This window comes from Mobula hypostoma, chromosome 11, assembly GCF_963921235.1.
Source record: "Mobula hypostoma chromosome 11, sMobHyp1.1, whole genome shotgun sequence".
NCBI classification, from domain to species: Eukaryota; Metazoa; Chordata; class Chondrichthyes; order Myliobatiformes; family Myliobatidae; genus Mobula; species Mobula hypostoma.
In genome coordinates, this window is record NC_086107.1 from 69,017,557 (window position 1) to 69,043,768 (window position 26,212).

The 26,212-nt window shown below is 44.7% G+C and overlaps 1 protein-coding gene across 1 annotated transcript; it reads right to left on the reverse strand.

The window, feature by feature from the left end:
- Positions 1 to 18: 18 nt before the first annotated feature.
- fjx1 (four-jointed box kinase 1) lies at positions 19 to 22,306 on the reverse strand. The gene is made up of 2 exons (XM_063062240.1): positions 20,305 to 22,306; positions 19 to 374 (listed from the first exon to the last, which is right to left on the reverse strand). The coding sequence occupies exon 1, from the start codon at positions 21,927 to 21,929 to the stop codon at positions 20,784 to 20,786; it is 1,146 nt and encodes a 381-aa protein (XP_062918310.1). The 5' UTR covers positions 21,930 to 22,306; the 3' UTR covers positions 19 to 374; positions 20,305 to 20,783.
- Positions 22,307 to 26,212: the final 3,906 nt, after the last annotated feature.

The following is a 26,212-nucleotide window of genomic DNA, read 5'->3' on the forward strand; positions in this document are numbered from 1 at the left end:
AATGTTCCTCCAGAGTGATATCACAGAAAAACAGGACAAACCAAAGACTAGCACTGACAGAACCACATAATTATAACATATAGTTACAGCAGTGCAAAGCAATACCATAATTTGATAAAGAACAGACCATGGGCACGGTAAAAAAAAGTCTCAAGTCCCGATCGACTCCCAAGTCCCCGACAGCAGGCGGCAAAAGAGAGAAACTCCCTGCCATAAATCTCCAGGCACCGACAATTTGCTGATGCATTGGAAGCAGCCGACCACAGCCGACACTGAGTCCGTCCATCTGAAAACTTCGAGCCTCCGACCAGCCCCTCCGATGCAGCCTCCCGAGCGCCATCCTCTGTCGAGCGCCTTCGACCTCGTCCCGGCCGCTGAAACAAGCAAGGCCGAGGATTCGGATTATTAGAGACATTTTAAAACAGTGCCAAGGCCTCCCAGTAGTGACATCAGTAAACTGTCAAAAGACCATCAGTGCAGTCTGAAGGCAGGATCCAGCTGAGGTCTGCACTGTTTAATGGGATGGTTCTCAGGCATGGGGCTTTAGCTTATCACCCCACAGATCCTGGTCAAGTTGGTGTGGGTAAGCAAGGTGGGGGTGGGGGGGATCTGACAGTGATTTTGTAAGAGGTCTGATTTGTGAAAGCAGGAAAGATATCCAAGGCTGTTGGTCAACCTTTGACATAGCATCATTGGACAATGAAAATTTGGAGAGTGGGATTCAATAGCCAGCCCACACCCGAGCATCCAGTTATGGGTTGTGAAAAGGTGAATTTCTGCACCTTAATGCTGTGGATATGGATCTCAGCACCAGAGGCCACCCAGACCCCACACCCCAATCTACCATCTATCATCTCAGATGCTGATTAACCAGCATTTTGTGTGATTGTCATCTTTTCTGCCTGCTCTGGTCTTTGGCCAGCCTGATCAACTTTGTTGTCAATCAATCATTGCATCTGTTCCCAGCACCATTATTTTCAGATTCCAGGAACAGGAATCTGCAGACAGTCAAGTCGAGCTCAGGAATGGGTGCTGCCAGGCACAGACTTAAAGTTTGGATCAAAAATTGAAATGCTGGAGGAACTCAGAGGGTCAGGCATTATCTGTGGAGGGAAGAAGACAGTTGATGTTTCAGATAGAGACCCTTAAACTGGATCTCAAACCATTTGAGTTCCTTCAGCAGCTTATTTTTTGCTCCAGATTCCAACATCAACATTTTCTTGTGTCCCCTCTTAATGAATCATGGTTCAGCCTTTTTAAAGGGAAGAATAAGTTTTTGTTAACCAGTAGGTGATGACCCTGATTAATGGAAGCCTCTGTCTTTCCTCTTCATCTGATTTATGCATGTTTACATAGAGTTGTCATGTTGGCAGATGCAGTATTTGCTTGTCCAAAAGCCATTTGATATGGGAACTGTGGTACAAAATGATTAATTTTACTCCCAGTTCCAACTTATTGTTTTAAGTTTTCCCCATCTATATTGAACTGAAATTCAGACATCACTCTGCACTTGGCCTGAGTGAACCAACATAAATGCATCTGTAATCCAGGCAGAATTCTAAAAAGTGTTAATGGATTTAAACTCTGAACTACATCTGCAAAGAATGGAGCAGGCCCTCATGGTAATATTCTTGTGCCCAGGTAGTGGCAGCACCACAAGGAGCTTGCTGCTCGAGTGAGAAGCTGAGACAAATAGTAACCTATCCTATTCTATACCATTCCTCCAAGTGGCTTAGAAATCTAGAAATATAGAAAACCTACAGCACAACACAGGCCCTTTGGCCCACAAAGATGTGCTGAACATGTCCTTACCTTAGAAATTACCTAGGGTTACCCATAGCTCTCTATTTTTCTCAGCTCCATGTACCTGTCCAAGAGTCTCTTAAAAGACGCTATTGTATCCACCTCCACCACCATCACTGGCAGCCCATTCCACACACTCACCACTCTCTGCGTAAGAAACTTACCCCTAACATCTCCTCTGTACCTACTTCCAAGCACCTTAAAACTGTGCCCTCTTTGTGCTAGCCATTCCAGCCCTGGGAAAAAGCCTCCGACTATCCACACGATCAATGCCTCTATCACCTTAGTGGTGGTGCTCTTACCTCGGAGTGGTAAGGTTGTGGTTCCAAGTTATTCTGTATGACTTGGAGATGCAATGTGGCCTGACCATCCAGGGTGATGAAGTGTTGCTTTGTAAGAAGTATAATCCTTTGCAAGAAATATTAAACTGGTGACAAACATATTTGCTTTAGGTGGAGGTACTGTATCTACACCATTGGAGCCTCGCTCCCTCATCAAAAGTGTAATAAGACACTTACTTCCTCATTTTTTAAAATTGCAAAACTTTCTATGTGTAGAAATTGAAATTTTTTTAAAAAGCTGCAAAAATCAGATTATCTGTTGAAGGGTCTTAAAATGGAATGTTGACTCTGCTTCTGTCTCCACAGATGCTGCCCAACTTGATGTGTGTTTCCAGGACTGTCTTTTTCAGTTGTTTCTAGTGTGCAGATTTATTGCCATATTTGCCAAGGTGACACTCATAAATAATTGATCAGCCAAATCATTTGGAACATTCTGAGAATGGGAACAAGAATTGCAAACTTTCTTTTAATAATCTTTGTTATTCTTTCTCAATCTCTGAAGTATTAACTCACTTTATGTGATCTGTATGTAAATAGGCAGCAGTGCTTATCCTGTGAGGAAAGATTATTTGGATTAGAAGTACTTCAGGACATTTTAGATCAGTTGTCTCTGGCATTAGGAATCTGATGTCAAACGCAGCAAGATATGATGACATTCTTCTCTCTGTGCCTGTTCCAAAAAAATCTCAAGCCCACTACCAGTGCTGTTCCATCAGAGAACGAAACAGACATCCTTACTAGAAAAAGATAGCTGGTTTGTGAAGAAAAAAATTCACATAAATTCAATAAGGTGTGATTTTTGAGGCTGTGATTAAGATATATTATGCGGAGTAGAAGGGACTTTGTATTTTATGCATTGTTCTTCAACTGAGAATGCCTTGAGTTGAATGATGCAATGCCACATAACCAAGAGCTCTGTCAGGATGTCACAAAGTGCAACCATCAGTGCACCAGGTCGTTAACCTGTGTCCTCTTTCACCTAACACCTGGAGAGCATTTACAAACCACTGGACATTGGTGTATGGGCATCTCAAGGCACTGCAAAGACCTGACCAATGCTACCTCTGCAAAATCCTTCAAGTTCACTGGAAGGACAAGGGAACCAATGCCATTGTCCTTACCACTCTAAGTCACAGGAGAAACTGGTGGATATGAACGTCTTTCTTCATTATGATTCTTTTGGGGATCCTCTTGGTTAGAATCTTTCAAGAAGTACATCAAGATTTTATATTCTTAAAACCAATAGAAACAGGATGTCATTGTCCGGTCCGTGAAGTCTGTATTCCGGTTCACGGTCCGGTCCATCGACCCTTGCTCCAGGTTTTCCTGTCTTCCCTGTTTCTGGCTTGTTGAGCTCTAATTGAGTCAGCTGATGCTCGTTGGGGCTGGCTGCATAAATACCTTCAGAGACTAGGGTGTGACTGCTGGATTGTTCTTGTCCTAATCCTTGTATCCCTTCCTCTGCCTCCTATTTCCTCGCATGAAGCCCTGCCCTGCCCTGCCTTGTCTTGCCGATAACTCTCGCCTCACCTGAGGTTCTCATCTCGCCTTGCTTTGCCAGAAGCCCTGCCTTGTCTTGCCGGTAACTCTCACCTCACCTGGAGTTCTCGTTTCGCCTTGCATTGCCTGAAGCCTTGCCTTGTCTTGCTGGTAACTCTCGCTTTGTCTCACCTGCAGTCTTGTCCTGGAGCCACCCTATACCTAGCTTCCTTACTGTCCCTTGCCTCCACCCAGGTGGGCCAGGCTGTCTTGCCGTTACCTGCGGTTGGTTCTGTCCCTTCCTGTCTCTTGCCTCCGTCGGGTGGGCCAGGCTGTCTTGCCGTTGCCTGCGGTTGGTTCTGTCCCTTCCTGTCCCTTGTCTCTGTCGGGTAAGCCAGGCCATCTTGCCGTTACCTGCGGTTGGTTCTGTCCCTTCCTGTCCCTTGCCTCCGTCGAGTAAGCCAGGCTGTCTTGCCGTTACCTGAGGTTGGTTCTGTCCCTTCCTGTTCCATGCCTCCGTCGGGTTGTGATCTGTGTCCTGCCCAGGAGGAGCCTGCCTAGCCTCCTGCCTCCTGCCAAACCTCGCCTCAAGTCTCTAGTCTCTAGCCTCAAGCCTGAAGACCCCAGCCTCCTGCCAAGCCTCGCCTCTAGCCTCAAGCCAGAAGACCCCAGCCTCCTGCCTCCTGCCAAGCCTTGCTTCAAGTCTCTAGCCTCTAGCCTCAAGCCTGAAGACTCCAGCCTCCTGCCTCCTGCCAAGCCTCGTCCTTGCCTAGTTCTGGGGTCCGAGCCAGAGACAAGACCCAGGTATTGGGTCCTTGTCCAGTCTCTGGCTCGGAGTCCAAGCCCGGGCTCCTAGCTCTTTTGTCCAGTCCTGTTCTGGGTTCCCGGTTTTTGTGCCCATGTCCTTGCCCTCAGTCTGTATCCTAGTCCTGTCCCTAGTACTTCAGTGTCTGTGTCTTGCACTTGGGTCCGTTCCTAGCCAGCGCCTTATGACACAGGAAGTGATTCAATACAATTTCAATAACTACAATGACATTGTTTCAATATTTTGTGTCTGACAAATGTTTCCATTGAAGTATATATAGTGGGAGCACATTGTAACTGATAAGGCACCTGGGATGGTTCAAACACCTTTGGGAAAATCTAACTCACACAGATCATCATCTAAATGCTTCTGAGGACGGATCCCAAGATTAATAATGTGAGGGCTGACTTTCTGAATACACAAATATCCCTGTTGTTGATAGAACAAATATGCCTATGACTATGTTTGATATGCTAAGTGACAAAATGTAGACCTGGTCTGGCAGCCCTCCTTTACTTCGGGAAGGAGAGTGTAAAATAGCTGTCTTGTTTGTCTTAAGCCAATTACGTAGATGATTACGTTGCCTTTGGCTGATGCAGATGAGAATGCCTCACGGTCATGTCAGTTTAAAAACCATTTCTTGAGAAGCCAGCCCCCTGCTGTGGACTAGCAACCTGTGGTCTGTGGAGGTCTTTTAATCTCAGAATTTATTGCTGTTTTTACTTTACATTTCACCAGGTTATTTTCGAAGACTGGCTGGTTCTTGCTTGTATTAATACTCGCTACTCTTGTTCTGTAACTAGTATAAAATGTCCCATATCTGATAATTCCTTAATGGTCCCCTATCAAAATTCAAATATTTAAAGTAATTTTATTATCAAAGTACATGTATGTCAACATATACAACCCTGTGGGCACATGGCCAAGTGGTTAAGGCACTGGACTAGCGACCTGAAGGTCGTGAGTTCGAGCCCCAGCCGAGGCAACTTAACCACACATTGCTCTGCGACGACACTGGTGCCAAGCTGTATGGGTCCTAATGCCCTTCCCTTGGACAACATTGGTGTCGTGGAGACTTGCAGCATGGGCAACTGCTGGTCTTCCATACAACCTTGCCCAGGCCTGCACCCTGGAGGATGAAGACTTTCCAGGCGCAGATCCATGGTCTCGCAAGGCTAACGGATGCCTTTATACAACCCTGAGATTCACTGTCTTGTGGATATTTACAGTAAATACAAAGAAACACAATGGAATCAATGAAAGGCCACACAGAAGATGGACAAACAACTAATGTGCAAAATACAATAAACTGCAAATATAAAAAGTAAAGCTAATTAATAATAATAAAAAAACAATATATATCAAGAACATGAGAGGAAGAGTCCTTGAAAGTGAGCCCATAGGTTGTGGGAACAGTTCAGTGATGGGTTGAGTGAAGTGAAGTTATCCTGTCAGGTTCACAAGCCGAATGGTAGAGAGGTAATAACTATTTCTGAACCTAGTGATGTGGGTCCTGAGGCTCTTGTGCCTCCTTCCTGATGACAACAGTGACATAGCCTGGATAGTGGGAGTCTTTAATGATGGATGCCACTTTCCTGCACCAATGCTCCTTGTAGGTGTGCTGAATGGTAGGGAGAGCTGTACCTCATGATGGTCTGGGCCATGTCCACTGCTTATGTTTCTGTACCAGGCTGTGATGCAACTGGTGGGTGTTCTCTCCACTGCACGTCTACGGAAGTTTGTCAAAGCTTTAGATGACATGCCAAATGAGATGACCAGACCAACATCCTCAGCACTGAGGTTCCTACCTACGCTCACTGTTATGTTGGGTAGGCCGTGTTTTTCATATGCCCAATATCAAACTCTTGAAACAGATTGTTTTTTCATAACCCTTTCGCAGGGAGAGATTATCAGGCAAATGCAAGAGAAGATACAAATTTGTGCTCAGAGCCTCCATAAAAAAATGCAACATGCCCATGGATTCTGGAGTACACAGTAGTTTCTACATGAACTACCAGTTCTGTTAGCACCCACCTCCCTCATCTGTGGATGGTTTGCAGTTTCCACAGATTGGCCTCCTCAGCCACCTTGGAATCACAACTCAAGAGTGTAATCAAATTAACCTCAATCCTGAGGGATTACCAAGGAAGAAGGTGTCTGTAAAATAGGCCAAACTGCCTTCATAATAAAGGGTAACAAGTCTGTCTCTTTGAGAAAATCACATGATATTTTGGTCTAGTGGATCTAGACTAGGGATGCAGAATCTGGTTACGTTGTGGGGGCAATTTTTTGAGTTGAAAGGGAGGTAACTTCTGACACATGACGGTAACCACTGCACGCTCTGAAATGTTGGACTAATGTGAAAGGCACAGATAGGGTAGACAGCCCGAGTCTGTTTCCTGGAGTGGAAGTGCCAAGCTAGAGGGCATAGCTTTAAGATTGGTCAAGAGGTGTGGAGGGTTGGGGGTTGTAGTTTAAAGATTTATAAGGCAATTTTTTTTTTTTACACAGAGTCACAGGTACCAGGAATGTGTAGCTAGCAGAGGTGTTAGAAGCAGATACGATAACAGTGTTTAAAAGGCGTTTAGATTGGCATATGAACATGTAGGGAATACAGGAAAATGGGCCATGGGCTGGCAGATAGGATTCGTTAGACTGATGTCAGCACAACACAAGGCTGGGTCCTACAGCTCACCATACCTGTGCTGAAGGCCCTGCTTGTGCTGTACCACTCCACATTATAAAAAGAAATTGATTTATTGTTGTCAACAACTTTATTACCTCTGAACTAGAAGGTTGTACCTCAAGGCCAGGGACCTACCTGCATGATCCTGAGCGCCACTCCAGAGCATTAAAGAGGGAGATTTCTGGATGACATCTTTTTTAACCAAGTTCTTATTTGCCCTCTTGGGTGGATCGAAAATATCCCATGGCACTACACAAAGCAAAGGAGGGAAACTCCATCCACTTAATTTCTCAACCAACACCACTAAAGTACTTTGTGGGAACTTACTGCACACATGTTTGGCAGGCGTGTTTGCCAAAAGACTTTAGCGGTATAATCTTTTTGGAACACGATGAAGTTGTGAAAGATGTCATTTTGTTTTCTCTGGAGTGTTTGTGTAAAGCAAAACTGTTTATGCTGATACTCTGATACTACCATGACAATAATAGATTTCCTGTCTGAAACTAGTTTCTACTTTGACACAGCATTAAAGCAATCATAAATATTTATTTATATGAACTATGACTTAATAGTTGCAATTGATTCTCAGCTTCATCAACACAAAATACTCTGCAGATGCTGGGGTCAAAGCAACACTCACAACACGCTGGAGGAACTTAGCAGGTCGGGCAGCATCCGTGGAAATGATCAGTCAATGTTTCGGGCCAGAACCCTGTGTCAGGACTGAAGAGGGAAGGGGCAGAGGCCCTATAAAGAGGGTGGGAAGGAGAAGGCTGGTAGATTCTAGGTGAAAAACCAGTAAGGGGAAAGATAAAGGGGTGGGGGAGGGGATATGCAGGAAAGGTGAAGAAGGAATAGGGGAAAGCACTATGGGTAGTAGAAGGAGGCAGAACCATGAGGGAGGTGATAGGCAGCTGGGGGAGGGAGCAGAGTGAAACTGGGAAGTTGGAGAATTCAATGTTCATACCAAGGGGCTGGAGACTACCTAGATGGTGTTGTTCCTCCAACCTGAGTTTAGCCTTATCATGGCAGTAGAGAAGGCCATGTATGGACATATCCGAATGGGAATGTGAAGCAGAGTTGAAGTGGGTGGCAACCGGAAGATCCTGTCTGTTGTGGCGGACCGAGCGGAGGTGCTCGACGAAGTGGTCCCCCAGTCTGCGTCGGGTTTCACTGATGTAGAGGAGGCCGCACCGGATGCAATAGATGACCCCAACAGACTCACAAGTGAAGTGTTGCCTCACCTAGAAGGACTGTTTGGGGCCCTGAATGGTGGCAAGAGAAGAGGTGTAGCACTTATAGGGATAAGTGCCAGATAGGAGATCCGTGGGGAGGGATGTGGACCAGGGAGTCGCAGAGGGAACGATCCCTGCAGGAAGTGGAGAGGGAAAGATGTGCTTAGTGGTGGGGTCATCACTGAGCTGTTTCTGGTCTCAATATTTTAGGTTTTGCAGCATGCCTTGATACCATACTTAAATGATCCATGATCCATTGTCCGTTACCTGTCCACTGTCCACGACACACACACACACACACACACACACACACACACACACACATAATTTAGTTGCCAATAGCCTTGCAACAATGCAATTTCACTGGCACATGAAGGTTTTGTTACACATATATAATCTGTGATCACATAACCTGTGTATTCCATTGCTATTTGTAGAGGAGATACGGTCACACCATTGATATCAATGCCAATTCCACAAAACAATGTGTATAGCAGATGGTTACATGGTGATATGCAGTCTGTTGAAGCAATTTTTTTTATATATTGTGACTTGTGGTAGGGATTGAATGGCTTGGCAGAGTACTGCCCAACGTGAAAAGTTGAAAATGCTCGATAAAGTGGGACTGCAGGAGACGTGTCCAGGGAAGTAGGAGGGCAATGAAAAATTACAGCAATACCCCAGACATGAATCACATTGGTTTAGAGTGCACTCATAGAACATAGAACATTACCATCTGGTTCAGGTCTTTCGCACCATGATATTGTGCTGACTTTTCGACCATTTGTAAGATAAATCTAACCCTCTCTTCCTACATAACCCTCTGTTTCTATACCATTCATGTGATTATCTAAGAGTCTCTTAAATGTCCCTAATGTATCTGCCTTCACCACCAATAGTTCCACGCACCCACCAGTGCCTATGTGAAAAACCCTACAATACAATCACCCTCTATACTTTCCTCAAATCACCTTAAAATTATGCCCCTTGTAGTAGCCATTTCCACCCGGGGGAAAATTCTCTGGTTGCCCACTCTCTCTGTGCCTCTTATCATCTTGTACATCTCTAGCAACACATCTCACATCCTCCTTCACTCGAAAGAGAAAAGCCCAAGCTTGCTCAATCTATCTTCATAAGATATTGCTCTCCAGCCCAGGCAACATCCTGGTAAATCTCCTCTGCACCCTTTCTAAAGCTTCCACATCCTTCCTATAACGGGCAATGAGAACTGAACATAATATTCCAAGCGCAGTCTAACCAGGGTTTTATAGAACTGCAACATTAGCTCACTGCTCTTGAACTCAATCCCTGGACTAATGAAGGCCAATATACCATATGCCCTCTTATCCACCCTATCAGCCTGCATGGTAACTGTGAGGGATCTATGGATGTGGACCCAAAGACCCCCCCTCTTTCTCCACACTGCCAGGCATCCTACCATCAAGCTTGTATTCCACCTTCAAATTTGACCTTCCAAGATAAATTATTTTGGTTGAATTCCATCTGCAGCTTCTCATCCCATCTGGTCAATGTCCCGCTGTAAACTACAACAACCCTCCACACTATCTGCAACTCCACCAACCTTTGTGTCATCTACACACTTGGTTACCCTCTCTTCCACTTCCTCATCCAAGTCATTTCACGAACAGTAAGGGTTCCAGAACAGATCCCCGTGGAACACTTTGTCACCGACCTCCAGGCAGAATACTCATCATCTTCTCCCACCCTCTGCCTTCTCTGAGCAAACCAAGTTTCCCTGGATTCCCATGTCTCCTGACTTTCTGGATGATGCTACCATGGAGAATTTCTCAGTCGTCGGAGTGTTGTTCTCCTCGATCGATCCTCTGCAGCGCCTCCACTAAAGTGTGCACTTTAGCAGTTTCCCAAAACCTTTCCTTCCTTTCTCGCATAGGCCCAAGTATATTTCTTTAGTATCGGAATAAAGTTTATTATAACTGACGTACGTCGTAAAATTTGGCAGCAGTGCAGTGTAAGATATAAAAATTACAATAAGTTACAAAATAAATAACTATTGCGAAAGATTAGTAATGAAACGGTATTCATGTGTTCATGGACCGTTCAGAAATCCGATGGTGGAAGGGAAGACGCTGCTCCTAAAACTAAGTGTGTGTCTTCCTCGCCGATGGTGAAATTTAATTGGATCGAGTTCTTTTCAGACTACTACATAGCGGAAAACAAGACGAGTCGGAGAAAAGGTGGCGATGTGAGCCTAGCTGCTGAGACATCAGCACGTACGCGGGCTAACATCCCTGAGCTGTATGGATGAACGTGCCATTGCTCGAGTTCTTGCCTTTCCCAACTCATATTAAAACTAGGCTGTGTCTGGTTTGCCGGGGAGGGGGGCATAACTTAGGCTGTTGTTCAAAGAACAAAATAGGAGCTTGCCCTGGTGTGCTCCCCAATATTTATTGCTCTATGAATGCCCAAACCATAGAGAGATAATTCGGTCAATAATCTTTTTCGCCATCACAGGTCATTTCTGTACCATGTCATAACTTTACAACCTGCCGAAGGGTTTCGGTCCGAAACGTCGACTGTACTCTTTTTCTAGATCATGCCTGGCCTGCTGAGTTCTTCCAGCATTTTGTCTGTCTTGCTCGGATTTCCAGCATCTACAGATTTTCTCTTGTTTATATATTGCATTAGTTCTGACATCTTACTGATTAATGCAGTATTTAGATACCGTTTTCTCTGTCGCCAGTTGCAAAAGCTTGTGTTTAACACTGTCTCTATCACTTTCTATAGAGAGCCTTCATATCCAGCTTGCTTCTGCCACCCGAAATCGAAATTCAGTGCTGTTTCCGTTCAATAGCGTAAGGGTCTCTATATTAATCTGTTAATAATCCCTTATATAAAATCTTTTCAGTACCTTCTGCATGTTCAGATAAGTATCATCCATCATCTACCATGTTAAATATATCTCCTTAAAGAATTCAGCTTTGTTACATTTTACTAAAGAATTTCGTTCTCTCTAATGACAGATTGTAGTAACTTTCACACAACACATGTCGAATTAATAGGTGTATAATTTTCTAGGTTCTCTTTCGCACTATTCTAAAATAATAGTGATATTGGCAGTTTTCCAAGTCAAAAGGAAAAAATCCTCAACGGAGTGCATGGATTACGATGAAGAATCGGTAATTTTCTTAACTACTTTCAATATCCTGTGCAACATTGATTGCTAGATTTTTTTTATCCATCCTTGGGCAATTATTTTATATATGGTTATTTCTTTGATTTATTTTTAATTTTACTTCTACCGTTTATATGCTGCTTAGGGACTCATACTGCGTTTAAAAAAACATTAAATTCTCGACTACAACAGTAAGCTCCTTTAAACTGCTAATGCAACCTAGAGCCTTATCGCTGCCCTCTGGAGCCAACATCTGCAAAGGCCCAAAATCTTCTTCGTTATTCTTCAGTTTCTCCTGCCACTACACCTCCTCAGTGGCATTCCCTTTCTAACGCTGGAGTTCCTCACAGGATCAAAGGAGTGAAACAGCGCCGGAATCCCGTCTGGTCATCATGCACCCGCCTCGATATTAGTACTCCTCTAACCTATTTTATTCTCCCCACTTGAACCTCTCCAAATGAGGCTACATACTTGGGACAATTCCTATCAGCCAATGAGCCCAAACACCACAGTCTTTTTGAGGATATGGGAGGAAGCTGTTGAACTATTGCGGTCACAATAAATGTGCAGAATCCACAAAGGCAAGAAGCAGCAGCTTATGAGTGTCCAACTTTCTGTCTTGCCCAGATCTCTTTGCCCATCTTTACCATGACCTTTTAAAGGGTTAAAGATTAGATTTTATGTGTCACATGTATGTTGGAACATACAGTGAAATGCATCATTTGGCCCAAGTCACAGAAGTGAGGATTGTGCTGAACAGCCCACCAGCATCACTATGCTTCTGGCACCTGCACACCAGGCCAATAACCTACTAACCCTAACTGTATGTCTTTCGAATGTGAGATGAGACTGGAGCACTCAGAGGAAATCCATGGAGCCATGGGTTAAACATACAAATTTCTTCAAGGCAGCAGCAGGTATTGATCGTAGGCACTGTAAACTGATGTGCTAACCACTACCTACTATGCCCGTATCGTCACTGTGAATCCTTCTGCCACACACACTTCTAAATACTGGAAATACTTTTGCCAACAACCACGCACTGCTATTTTGCCTTTTTTAGAAACATCTCTCATTAAATTACTACTCACATAATCCATTATTTTTCCTGGTCATTGTTGCACTACTTTTGGCAATATTTATCACTTGGATTTATCCTTATTTCTTTATTCTTTTTAATTTCTGCCTGTGCTCTAAGCTAACCATTAAAAGAGCATTTAATCAAGTATTTTTCACATCTTGGTCCTAGCCTAACCGTGGTACAAAAAATCCCAATCCCTTATAGCTCTTGTATCGACAAAGGGGAACATTTCTCTCCCATACCAATCCTTTGACTGTTCATTTGACTTGACATGTTCATTTCTGGATCTGTCTTTTTTAAAATTTACATATTAGCAGGGCAATAATCATCCCTAGGATCCCACGTTTTAATTAACCTTGAGCTCTTTCTGCTCGATAGTTTTTTTTTTAAAACCTTCAGAGAGATTTGTCCCAGTATGAACCACAATTTATAGTTCCTGTCTTTTTTCTTGGGGAGGGCTGGGAAGAAAACCAAGCAACACAAAGGCGGAGCAGACGCGATGGGCCGAATGGCCTTCTGCTCCTATATCTTATGGTCTTATATCATTGAATCCCCATTATACTTCCACTTTCCCCACATCAAGACACAAGAGAAAATGCTCCTTAGTTTTATTTCCATGTGACAATTTAGTCTGGTAAAAACCTCGATACAATAATTCAGATTGCCTTTAACAAGAAGTAAGGTGCAAGAGAAAGATACTGCACAATTGCAAGGAAATGCCACTCTTGGGCCCGAAATCAAATCTCTGTTGAAATCCAAATGGTTACATGTCACAACTATTTAAAGCTCTCCATTGAATCAAAGGACTCTTGTGCTGTAGTAGCCCATAATCAGCCTCTGAGGAATCCAGCAATAGACTCAAAACAACCCAGAGACTACAAAATAAAAAGAGCCAATTTTCAACTGGAGGAAAGCTTTCAATAGTTGTTGTACACTCGCCCTGTCTCAAGTAAAAAGGATAAGCATGCAACATGAGTGATCTTGCTAGAAACAGCAATCACATGAAAATTCTCCACAATGCTACCACTTAAGAGCCTGAACGCACATCACCCTCTTGGCCAAGCAGCAGAATTCCAGTTGTAGTCTGGCTATTCAGGAGGCAGCACTGGAGTCAGATCAGTTCATCCTTGTTCTCCCATCTTCACAAAAATGCAAGGATGTTTCAATGCTGGCAACTGGCTTTAAGGAACTGAAAAAAGTTGTATTCTTTGACACCAAGAACTAGTTACAGAGGCTTGCACGACAGGATGGGGGAAAAAGTTATTAAAAAAAAACCCAAGGGGGCAAATATCCAAACTGGTCAGCAAACTCCTCCTAATCAGAAGCACAAGGAAAACTTGGAACTGATTTACAAGCATATCCACAGGGAAGAAGGTTTGAAATAATTCATGTGCTGGCATGATTGGCATCCTTCATACTTGATGTCCATTGGGAAGGCAATTTGCTCTCCTTGTTTTGACCCCCTGTATCAGGAATATATCTGACTTTATTTGCCCAATGGATTGAAGGAACATGTCTCACAGAGAAGCTTCAGTGAGTAAGAATGGATTCTGCCATTCCATAACACCCATTCTGTAGATAAATTAACAAAAACCTTTGCAGTTATCAAAGCTCAATGGTTTAACCCAGGATTCTGGAGGTGGAAAAGTGCCACTGTTTCATCAAGTAGCGGGTAGCACAAATATAATAAAAACAGGTTAGGTATTTTGGCAAGTGCAGCTAATAAAGAATAGGTCTCCGCATTTACCGAGAACTATGATCCTGTACAAAATTAAGAGAACACTAGCTTGCTCTTTGCCCCAACATGTTCAGATCAGTGGAACCAGACCTAACTTTAAAAAAAAGACTTCATCAAAAGGTGTACAAGCTAGGACTCCAGAGAGCTCACCCACACAACATACGCACTAGTCCCTTCCACATGCAGACAGAAGATTCCATTATTTGAAAAACAAATCATCCCACTTTAAGTCAATCAGAAATATCTTCACAAGTAACCAATAAATTTTCAATGAGAAAGTTTAACATTGTCTGACACAAGTCATATCAATTACACCAAAGTATTCATACAAAATTAATCATTCATTAATATACACATGTTGCAAATAAACAAAAACTGTTTCTGTAAACCAAAATAAGACATGTTATATATTACATTTATATACAATGCATATAAGAATCATAACAATTAGGTAGAATTAAGTTGGGCCAAATGCACTGCAAAATCTATAGAATATGAAAAATACATCTGGGCTCTGTACTAAAATTAGTCCAAAAACCACTGCTTTTAGGTGTGTGGAAACAAGCCTACAAAAGGTAGTGGATGCAGCCCAGTCCATCACTCGTAAAGCCCTCCCCACCATTGAGCACATCTACACGGTGGTGTCGCAGGAAAGCAGCATCCATCGTCACAGACTTCCACCATCCAGGTCATGCTCTCTTCTTGCTGCTGAAATCAGGAAGGTACAGGAGCCTCAGGACTCACACCGCCAGGTTCAGGAACAGTTATTACCCCTCAACTATCAGGCTCTTGAACAAGTAGGGATAACCCAGTCACTGAACTGTTCACACAACTTATGGACTCACTTTCAAGGTCTCTTCATCTCATGTCTTCAATATTTATTGCTTATTATTATTGTTCTTTTCATACTTGCACAGTTTTTTTGTCTTTTGCACATTGGTTGGTTGTCCGTCCCGTTGGGTGCAGTCTTTCACTGATTCTATTGTGTTTTCTGTATTAACCCTGCATGAATCTTGTGGTTGTATACATACTCTTATAATAACTTTGCTTTGAACAAGCAGAAAGCATGGTTAAAATGTCCAACTACACAATGGATCTAGGCCAAATCATGCATGCTTCTATTCAGGGAAGCAGTACTCAGCCTTACTCACTAAATCCTGGGCTCCCATCTGTATTCTCATAGAGGTAATCAATCCTGCAGTTTGTCTGTCCTCCGTTCCCAGAGGTCTAACACTTTTGAAGGGAGCAAATGCAAACAATTTTGTTGTCCCTCATCAATGGTATTGATTTTTGTAAAATAAGGAAACTGCATCTCACAATGATAATGTTAAGTGGTAGCCCAATTAAAGAGGAAGAAATGATACTTTTAAATGTAGGAAGCTGTGGAAATGTTAGTCACAAGGTTGCAACACAAAATTTGCTGTTTAACATGCACAGCTTTCACACAATACAGACATTCATGAACCGAGGCAATGGCAGACAATGGTACCACAAAGAATTTACTGCCTTACACTTTCCTTCTCTCTTGTCTGCAGAGAGGTTCATAATCCCATGAGCTCTCAGCAGGAGTGATCAGGTCTGGGATTCCAGGCTGAGGTTTCTACTTCTGATTATAATATTCCTACTTTGAAGGTAGGAAAGCACAAAACTAGTACTGGGTCTGCACTATGACCAGGATCAAACATTAAAAACTTCATGTCAGATATTTCAATACAGTTAAAGGCATCATTAGAAGCAAAATCTTGTTCATCACCAACTTTCCATACAGAACCTTGCTCTATATGGCTATTAATAAACTAAGAAATCCAGTGGTTTCTACAGATCTTTGTTCTTCAAAATTAATAAATTACTGTTAATGTGAATGGAATGGTTGTCTCACTCATTTGAGTTAAGAGCCTAAATGCCATAAGATTACACGGTCTACTTCAATAAAATGGTCTTAAAATAATCCCCATGCCTCTATTCTCTTTCTGGACATGTACATTTTGACAATGATTTACTGTGTGCATAAAGTTGTAGGTTGACCCTGCTCCTTTCAATTGATTCACAATCCACACGGTTTTCTCCTTCTTTACAGCAATGATATTGAACTTTGAATTTGAGTGGAATTAATTATTGCCTTTCAAGTGAAGGTCTGGGTTAGGCGAAGCATTGCTTCTTAGGAAGTTTCCAACAACCTCAGGTTTTGGCTGAAAGATAGTGCCTCTATTTAATATTTTGTACTAAATGGCATGTGGAAAGACAAAGAAAAAGACCTTTTTTAGGTTAGCAATCAATAAAATCTAAATTTAGATTCGGGTAAATAGCATATTAATGATCCTCGACACTCTTCAAGAACTCATTTTTCATTTCGAAGTGTCACTTTACTGCCTCATTATTCCTCAACTGCTAGTGCCAGACTAGTAAAAATAATGTGGCATTATTTCAAATACAGGAACCGTCTTTTAAAATGCAATTTTGCCTCTGGACTATATTCATTATAGTCACCTTTAAAGGACTGATTTTTTAAAAAACCTGACTCAAGAAGCTGTTCAGGAGATGAGGAAAACTCTTTCCCTTGGCCCTCCCACTGGTTCATCATCATGGAATGTATATCTATATATTTCAACCCCACAACAGTACATCACAACAGTAATGCCACAGACCTATCCAACACCACGATTCCACTATCAAGTATGGCAATCTGGAGAACCACAGATCACCCTTCCCTTGTAGAAGAATAAAATAGCAATACAAACAACTACGAGGTCTAGCATGGTCTATAATGCACTTGGAACATCTCTAAATTGTGACAATTCCATCTTCAAACAGACTTATCTATTTGCACAGTAGATGATTGGCTAATCTAATGTATTTAACTTTGATCCCTTGTCAATGTCGAGAATCTTTCAAAGCTGTTGTAAATATAAACCACTTCAGTCAGGAGTAATGCTGCCATCTGTTATGATTAAAGAGACTGTGTTCTGGCCCCAATGAATCACTAAAATTTTGCAATCTGCTCCCTTCCAGGCTTCATTCAATGAAACAACTTAACGGTTTCTAATAACCAAACAAACGCTCACTGTGTGGTATTTGACATCTCCCGCCAATCTCCATCACCAGATCATCTCAAAGACTGGTACGTAACCAACACAAAAGTCTATCACAAGTTCAGAGCTGCATGGTGTACTGTTTAATGTCTGGATTAAATTTATCATTATAGATGGGGGGAAACACTGCAGGGGTTGTAAATCATAAATAAAAACAGAAAATGCAGAAACACTGAGCAAGTAGGTCACGGGATCTATCGAAAGAGACAAAATTAATACTTCAGGTTCAAGAACCATTATTAATGAAAGGTCTTTGACCTGAAATATTATTTCTGATTCTCTGACTCCTGATTGCTTCCAGTATTTTGTTTTTATTTCAGGATTGGACAGATTCCAATCATTTACATCTACTACAAAGACTCAGTCATGCAATCACACAGCTAAGGAGTCACTACAAACCTCCTTGAAAGAGCTGCCCCACTTATCCCTACAATCCAGCCTTTCCCTCATAACCATAGACATCCTTGTGGTAAGTACATGTACCTTATGAAAGGGTAATGTTACCACTGCTCTTTCAGGCAGTGTTGTCCAACTCTTGGCGACCCTCTGTGCTAATTAATTTTAACCTACGGTTAGCAAGTCCATACACCCTCAATTTTGTCAAGTTTAAAAATCAGACCTCGTCATAAAATGACAGATGCTGGCATCAAGGGTAATTAGAAGACAAAAGAGATTCTGGAGATGCTGGAAATCAGGATCAACACACCCAAAATATTGGAAGAGCTTATTGGGACAAGCAGCATCTATGGAAGAAAATGAAGGGTAAACATTTTGAGCTGAGATGCCTTTGTCCTCCATAGACCCTGGTTAACAATATAAAACTGTTACTCCTAACCTTAAACTCCCCAATCTAGGAACTGCCTGCTTTGATCAGATTATAGTTAACTAACTTTGAGCAAAGATGGCTAAAGGTAAGTCTCATGCACAATAGCACTGAGAAGGTATTGGTTGACAAGGTTGGTACAAAAGTACATTTTCAGGTCGGCAGACCGTAACAAGCAAAACACCAGAAGAATCAACCATTTGGGCTCTAACCATGTGATCAAGTCAAGAATGTGGACAAACATACCCATCACTTTCCTCTTTGAGGTTCAGCAACTTAAATGGGGCAAACTTCCCTCACCGAGGTGGAGAGTAAGTTTCCTCTCAGGTGACACTTCAGTATATCATGGCTAGGAGCAGCTTCCCTTTTGCGATACAATCCATCTGCTCAGCATTCATATAGTCACAAGCAGAGGGTATTCGGCCCATCAAATCCATGCCTACTCCAACAATCAATGTAAACCCTACATTCATCCTACTTTTAATTTCTCTCCACATTCTCAAACTCTCTCCGAATTACACTACTCGCCAGCACATTCCGCAATCTACAGTGGCCAGTTAACCCACCAATCCACACATCTTCATTATGTGCAGGGATGCCAGAGTACCCTGAGGAAAGCTGCAGTCACAGCATACAGTGTTCACACAAACAGGAGCGGAGCTCAAGGTTGAACCCGGCTCACTAGCACTGTGATTCAGAGGCTGTCTACTAGCTCTGCCACCTTCTACTAGGCCAAGAATCTCTTCAAAGGAGGGGCTTTCATACTATTGGAAGCTCTCTTTTTGTTGGTGACCAAGTACCCCAGCTAAAAGCACAAAAGTTCTGTGGGATCATGAACCCAATCTACACCGACCTCAGACTCACTCACTTTCCCTGACAGCTGGATGCTTTACTCTTAATCAGCTTGGCGTGGGATGGTCTGGCAAGAATCAATAGTGGGCAGCTGTAGGGAAAGAGAAGTAAAATGGGAGTTAAATTAATCAGCTGCAGAAGGAGAATAATCGTAAGGGGCACGTAACTGAGCAGGGAAAATCATGAAGCATTTCACATATGGGGACAAAATGTCCAAACTCTTCTTCAAAGGCAATGGATGCTGGATCACTGAAGCTGGGGCTAAATTTGTAGGTTTTTTTTGTGATTGGTGAGGATCCTGAATACTGTAGAGCCTGAAACTACCTTGAGCAAAGTAGTTTAATTAAAAAACTGAATTAAACAATTAATTGAATTAAGAAACACTTCAGGTACAGTTAGGTGAATGTGGGAACAGGCTTGAGACACTAAAAGGTCTGATCCAGTTAAAGCACAGAAATGGGCACTCAGAATAGAACAGTACAGAATACAGTCAGGCCCTTCAGCCCATCGTGACTACACCAACCATGATGCCAATCTAATTAATCCTATCTGGATGCACATAGTCCATACCCTTCTATTCCATAGCTGCTCCGGTCCCTGCCTGAATGCCTTTTACATACCACTCTCATATCTATTTCTATCACCTCTCCATTCAGCACAGTCCAGGCATCTACCACACCCTTAAAAAAAGTTGCCTTGCAAATCTTCTTTAAACTTCCCGTCTCACCTTAAATCTCCAAATCTCTGGTACTTGACACTTACATCCTGGGAGAAAGACAGTTCATGCTCTCAATTTTGTTAACCTGACTGGCCACACTTGTTATGGCAAAATATGAAATTATGTCAAAATTTTAAATATCCAGATTCTCAAATTTGCTTGGGCTATTTTTGGAACCAAGCTGGGGCTAGGATGAAACTACTTACAGGATTGACACGACTGTTGCCCAGGTACTAGGAAGAAGGTATAAGAGAGTACCCAGGAGCAATAAAATGCAGATAATTAAAAAATTGAAATCTCTCTAGAATGAAAATATAACAGAGGAAACAATGAACTGGCAAACGCCACTAGGACATGGGTGACACAATTATTTGCTATTGCCAGTTACGTGCTACTGCCCAATACCAATTTCAATCCCAAAATATTACACCGTAGAAAGCTGAAGAGTTATGTTACAAGGGAGGTTTTCTTAGACCCTGTTCGGGGAAGAATTCTCTTACTATTGCCTCTTGTTGTTTCCAATCCATTAGACATAGTTCACTCTGGCACACCAGAGCTCTAAGCAGACTCAGCTCATGCTCGATTCCTTCCCAAGTTATCTGAAAATGGAACGTTAGCCCTCAGCTGCCGGCAAGAGCAGGTCGATCTTCAATGGCAGGGAGATGCCCATTGGCACGTTGGAGACTCAAGCAACTGCAGATGCCGAAATCTGGAGCAACAAGCAATCTGCTGAAGGTAGATTAGCATCTGTGGTGAGGTTTTGCTTTAGGCTTTAGACATGAAACGTCGACAATTACTTTCTCCCCACAGTTGCTGCTCCACCCGCTGACTTCCTTCGTTTGATTGTTTGCTGCTTCCCCTTCCCACCTCGCACGGGGACACCGCCCAGTTAACAAACCCCCTCCCGAAGGGAGTCGGGAGTCAAGGGCTTAACAGGAGGAGGAAGAGGTCGCCAAAAAAAGGGTAACCCCTGCCAAGCTTATTGTCCATACTTCGCCTTGCACTGCATTATGTGTTTGTACAGGCGGTCAGTCCTGGCCTGCACCATCTGAGCGTGTTCCTCGGACAGGAAACCCAGCTGCGGGGCCAGCGGCTCGCTGGCCAGATACAGGGCCAACAATTGGCCGGCGGCATCCCGGGAACGGTGCAGCTCCGTGATCCGCCTAGCCGTTTCCTTGCGGAAAATGCACAGGGTCTTCAACAGCGACTCGTGGTAGCGCTCCCACATGGGTAACACCCGGTAGCCATGCACCAGCCCCGCCTCGTTGTCGATGAAGACCAGGGTACCCTGGGGCGTTCGGTGGAGGTTGTTGGTCGACCGCTCCATCACCCGCGAATCCCACTGCAAACTCAGCAGATTGCTGGCCAGCCGGTCGAAGTTGGCCGTCAAGTAGTCGAAGAGGACGAGGTCGGACCACTGGGCTAGTTCCCGCGCTTGGCGCTCCGTCACGTTGGCCAGCTCGTCCGCCCGAGGGTGCAGCCCCCTGACCCCAGCCCGCAGCGAGGGCGGACTCACCACGTCGCTCAGGTTGCCGATCCACTCGGACAGACTGACCACCGGCCGGTCCGCCCAGGGCGCCGCCTGCACCTCGCGTCGGACCCTCAGCCACTGCTCAGCGTTGGCGTTGACCCGGGACAGCGCCAGGGCGGGCACGTTGCGGACGCCTAGCAGGCGGGACAGGTAGAAGGACAGGGTCTCACCCAAAACCTGGTCTGGGTTGATGCCGTACCTCACGCAGGCTCGGCTGCCGTCCGCGAAGGTAGCCAGGCGGTTGGACAGCCTCCCGCAGCCCTTCTCCAGGCTGACCAGGCGCGAAGAGCGGGCTCGTTGCTGCCAGCGCTGGACGTGCCTCTCCGAGAAGCCGGCGGACGGTAAGCGGTCGGCTCGCTCGCTCCAGAACACGCCCTGCTCCACCAACTCGTTCCCGGTCCGTCCTGGCAACGAGCCGCCCCTCCTCGTTGTCCCTGTCGCTTCCTCCTCCTGCAGCGAAACAGCGAGAAGACTTCGGAAAGTTTTAGCAGCAGCAGCGGGCGGCGGCGGCGACGAGGGATCCCCGGGCTCCGAGGTGAGACTCAGCCAGCCCAGTAAGCAGAACAGAGCCAAGCCGGGTAGCAGTTCCCTCATCCCGCCCCGGCGAGGGTGCGGGGTGGCCGCGCCGTCTTGCTCCCGGCTGGGGCTCAGCCTTATCGCATCCTCCCTCAGCTTCAGCGCCCGTTGTCCCGCCGCCGCCCGCCAGCCGGGATGGGGGAGACACTGCGGCTTCCCATTCCTTAGCGCGTTCCCACCGATCGACCGCTCGAGCCGCCTTCCCGGCGTCCGGTTCCTCCAGCCCGGCTCTCGCTGCTCTAGGCAGCCAGCATGTGATTGAGGAGGGTGGGACTTCCCCCCTCCCCTCCTCGCTCCTTTACGTGGAAGCCGGGCTCCAGACCATCGAGAGCCCGACGAGTAACAACAGGCTCCCCTCACCCGTTTACTACCCTTTTCAATCTTACAAGTGATTTTACTCCCTTGACACACTGCGTTGCTCGCTCTTCCCTTCCTTCTGAAACTTAACCCTTTCCTTCCCTCCCTTGATACTTTTAACCCCTCTTTCGCTCTGCTCAACTGAGAGGCAATAAACCGAGCATTAAGCCCATCGACCCCAGGTCGATTATTAATCGCCCACTATTCCCATTCTAGCCCATTTTATTTTCTCCCTCCCTTCTATCATCTCCTGTGAGATTCTGTGATCGTCCGCACAGGAGCAGTTTACAGTGACCAATTCACCCACCGTCCCGCACTTCTTTCGGATGCGGAGCACCCGGGGGAGCGGATGGGCAAGGGGAAAGTGTGAACTCCACACAGAGAACACCGCAGGGTAGAATTAAATCCGCGTCCCAGGCTTTGTGAGGGTTGTTTCAACAATAATGCAACCTCGAGCGTTGTCTGCGAACTCCGTCACCACCTGTAGTATATAATGTCCAAGGAAATCGGCGGGCCAAGCGGCATCAATGAGTCGCGGAAATATCCACTCCATGGATTGTGCCCGACCTGCTGATTTCCTCCAGCTTTTTTTGTGGGTTGTTAAGGATTGTTTCAGTTTTTCAAAGAGACACGAAGCGTCTTTATCTACTTAAAGATGGAAAGGGCGTAGCTAGAAGTATCAGCGCCAAGTAAATTGCAGGGATCTGGGGAAAAGAGACTTCAATGAAGGGCTGAGAGAGTGAGATTGGTTTTTATCTGTCGCTATAATCTAAGACATCGATGAAGAGTCGTAGGGTCTCACAACGGCAAAAACAGGCTATTCAGCCCATCACATCCATGCCAGCCTGTGGGCACCCAACCACAAAAAATGCCACATTCTAGCATAGGCCCATAGATCTGTATGGCAATTCACTTTCTTATCCAGACATTTCTTTAATGTGATTGGGGACTCTGCTTCCACCACTCTCTCAGGCACTTTATTCCAGGTGCTCATCACCTTCTCAGTGAAAAAGGCCCCCCTCAGATCCTCTTTAAATCTCACCCCTTCTCCTGAATCTGTACCTAGTTCTATCTACCTCTGATATGAAGAATATGTTCTGCTGTCTATCTTGTCTATGCCCATTGTAAATTTATATATCTCAGTCATGGCTCTTAACTTCCACCCCAGGAGGAGAGTAAAGTTTTTCTTCTCCAGTTGTTCTTAAAAAGGGCTAGGTTACAAAAGCACATGAACTTCATGAGAAGGCATTATCTAATATGTATTCAAAGTTTACCAGAATGAAGTTACAGGTTTTATAATGTATTGAAAATACAGGTGAAATGTCTGTTCATTCTCCCTGTGGAATGCGTAGGTTTTCTCCAGGTGCTCTGGCTTCCTTCCACAGTCCGAAGACGTACTGGTGAGTAGGTTAATTGGTCATGGTAAATTGTCCTGTGATTAGGTTAGGGCTAATTGGGGGTTGCTGGGCAAAAGGTGCTATTCTGTGCTGTATCTCAAAATTCAGTAACTAACTAACTAGGCAGCCCTACTAGCTGTTGTGCAGTGTGCTGTCTTGGTGAAGAGCACTGGATTTTAGCAAGGTGATGGACATGATCCTACATGGCAGGTTGGTCAAAAAACTAAAATCTGAGGACAAGAGTCTAAATGGATTCAGAACTGGTTCAGTGCCATTGATGGGGAGTTTTTACATCTAGTTACAAGCCACAAGGCTCAGCACAGTCCCCTGCACCCTGTAGTATGGAATAATCATTAGAAGCCAAGGGGCTTGAGTTTGGCTGGTTCAACGAGCCAAGATAATGTCAAATACTGTGGTTGGGAGCATGCTGGTAAATGGTATGCAGCAGAGGGAGACACGGCATTTGCCATACAAGTGCTGGCATCTGCAACAACAAACAGTCTTCTGAAGGAACTCAGCAGGTCGAGCAGCGTTGCTGATGTTTGGTGTTGTCAGGTTAATTGTCTGGATGAACTGTCGATGTCTGGGGTTGAAGCTCGGCTTCAGAACGGAGGAACCTCCACGGATCCAGTAAAGGTAGCGGGACAGCTAGCGAGATGCTTCAAAAAACAGCTGGGTGCCAATGTGCAGCGGGTGGAACATTGACTATAGCAGGAGGGTTTTGTTGGAACTGCACAGGACTAATAGGTCACAGCATGAGCACTGTGAGTATTCCCTGGTTGTCACCTTACAGAAAGCGAGTGATTGTGATGGAGAGAGTACAGAAAGATTTCTTATGTGACTGCAACTCTGAGGAATAGATTGGATAAACTATGCTGATTTTTTTTTTATAGAACAGAAGAGGTTGAGGGGAAAAATTGGTGGAATGAGGGGTAACAATGAAGTGGAAAGGACTGGTCTCCTTCAGCATTGGGTCAAGGCCACATGGCACAGATTTAAAGTAACTGGATCACAGAGAGATGACCAAGTATTCCTTTACTCAAGGATGGAGCCTGGAAGGCTGTTTAGGGCTAGAAACTCTCTTCACATTTAAACAATGTATTCGAGGATTCGTGACTGGAAGGTAGGATTTACCCCGGGTTTTCTTTTTCGACTGATGGTCTGATAGCTCGTGAGGTCTCGGATTTTCCCCTCCCCTACCACCTACCCAAACACCACAGTGTAGGTTAAGAGATAAACTTCTCTTTCTCCTTTCTTCAGTTGCTTAACCTTTCGTTCTACACCAATCCCACCCCCGAGCAGCTTAACCCCCGCGTAATCATCGCTCCTTCTCTCTTGTGTCGCTTAATTCCTCCCTTCTTTCCCTGTACTGAATAGCCTGAAAGCGGGAATAGTGAAGGAAGAGAAGGGACGGGAGTCCAGCTCTGAATCCGGACAGGGCTGGAACCGGGCGGGTTCCCGTCTTTGTTTCAACGCCAGATGTCGTCTCGGACTTTATTTTGAAATCGAGCTGGCGGGCACATTCCACAGTACAGCCGACCCGAGACCACACGCACATAACCCAACTGCGGTGCCACGCACTCCAGACGAGACAGACAGACAGACACACACGGGGTTTAGGCGCGGTTGCTCAGCCCCAGAGGCTGCCACAGCTTTATTTGGATTATTATTTTTCTGTGAATTACTCTCCGAGTTGTAAAGTCGCGGCTAGAAACGGGAGCAATCACAGTCGCTCCGAACAGCAGAGAGCTAAGAATGACCGATTGGGTACGTCCTGCCTCCCCATCCAGTTCTAGAGGACAGTTTGACCTGTGGGGGAGTGGGAGGTTCTTACGGAGAGCACAAGCCTCCGTTAACCCATTCAATACCGACTTTCACCGGCTCACCAGCTGTCTTTAACTATGGAGGCACCGAGGGCTTTTCCCACGAGGTCATTCAGTCTAAATCCGACTTTTCAGCTCCGGTTGCCGCTTTAACCCCAATAAATAATGCTTCCGGCGGCGAAGTGCACAAGTAGCGGGAGATTTTTTTTAACAGAATGGTGCGATTTGCTGTATCAGGTCGATATTATCAGCCCGTATGTCTTTGGGATGCGGGAAGAACCAAAACGCCCGGAGAAGACCGATGCGGTCATAAACTCTACCCAAATAACAACCCGAAGTCAGTATTGAACCCGGGCCCGTCGAGCAGCGAGGCAGCGTCCCTACCAACTGTATCTCTATGATGGAGGTTACAACCAGAAGACGTAGGGAATATTTTGCAGCAGTCGTTATCAAGGTGGAAGAAGCTGCCGTATCTCCATAGTGAAAGATAAGGCATTAGCTGGCAGAGTGAATATGTCGTCAGGTCCAGGTGGAATAAACCCAAGTTACAGTGGGAAGAAGGGATAGAAGTTGCAGAGGGCTTGCCCTATCTTCGAGTCCTCTTCAGGTGCAGATGAGGTGCCAGGGGATTAGAAAGTTCGAATGTAACATCTTTGTTTTAAAGATGCCTGCTCGGCTGTCATTTTTTAAATCGGCAGTCGGGAAGATTTGTGAAAGGATAATC

Bases quoted from the DNA above. Each gene is read 5' to 3' on its own strand.
- fjx1 (XM_063062240.1), bottom strand. From the start codon at position 21,929: ATGAGGGAACTGCTACCCGGCTTGGCTCTGTTCTGCTTACTGGGCTGG.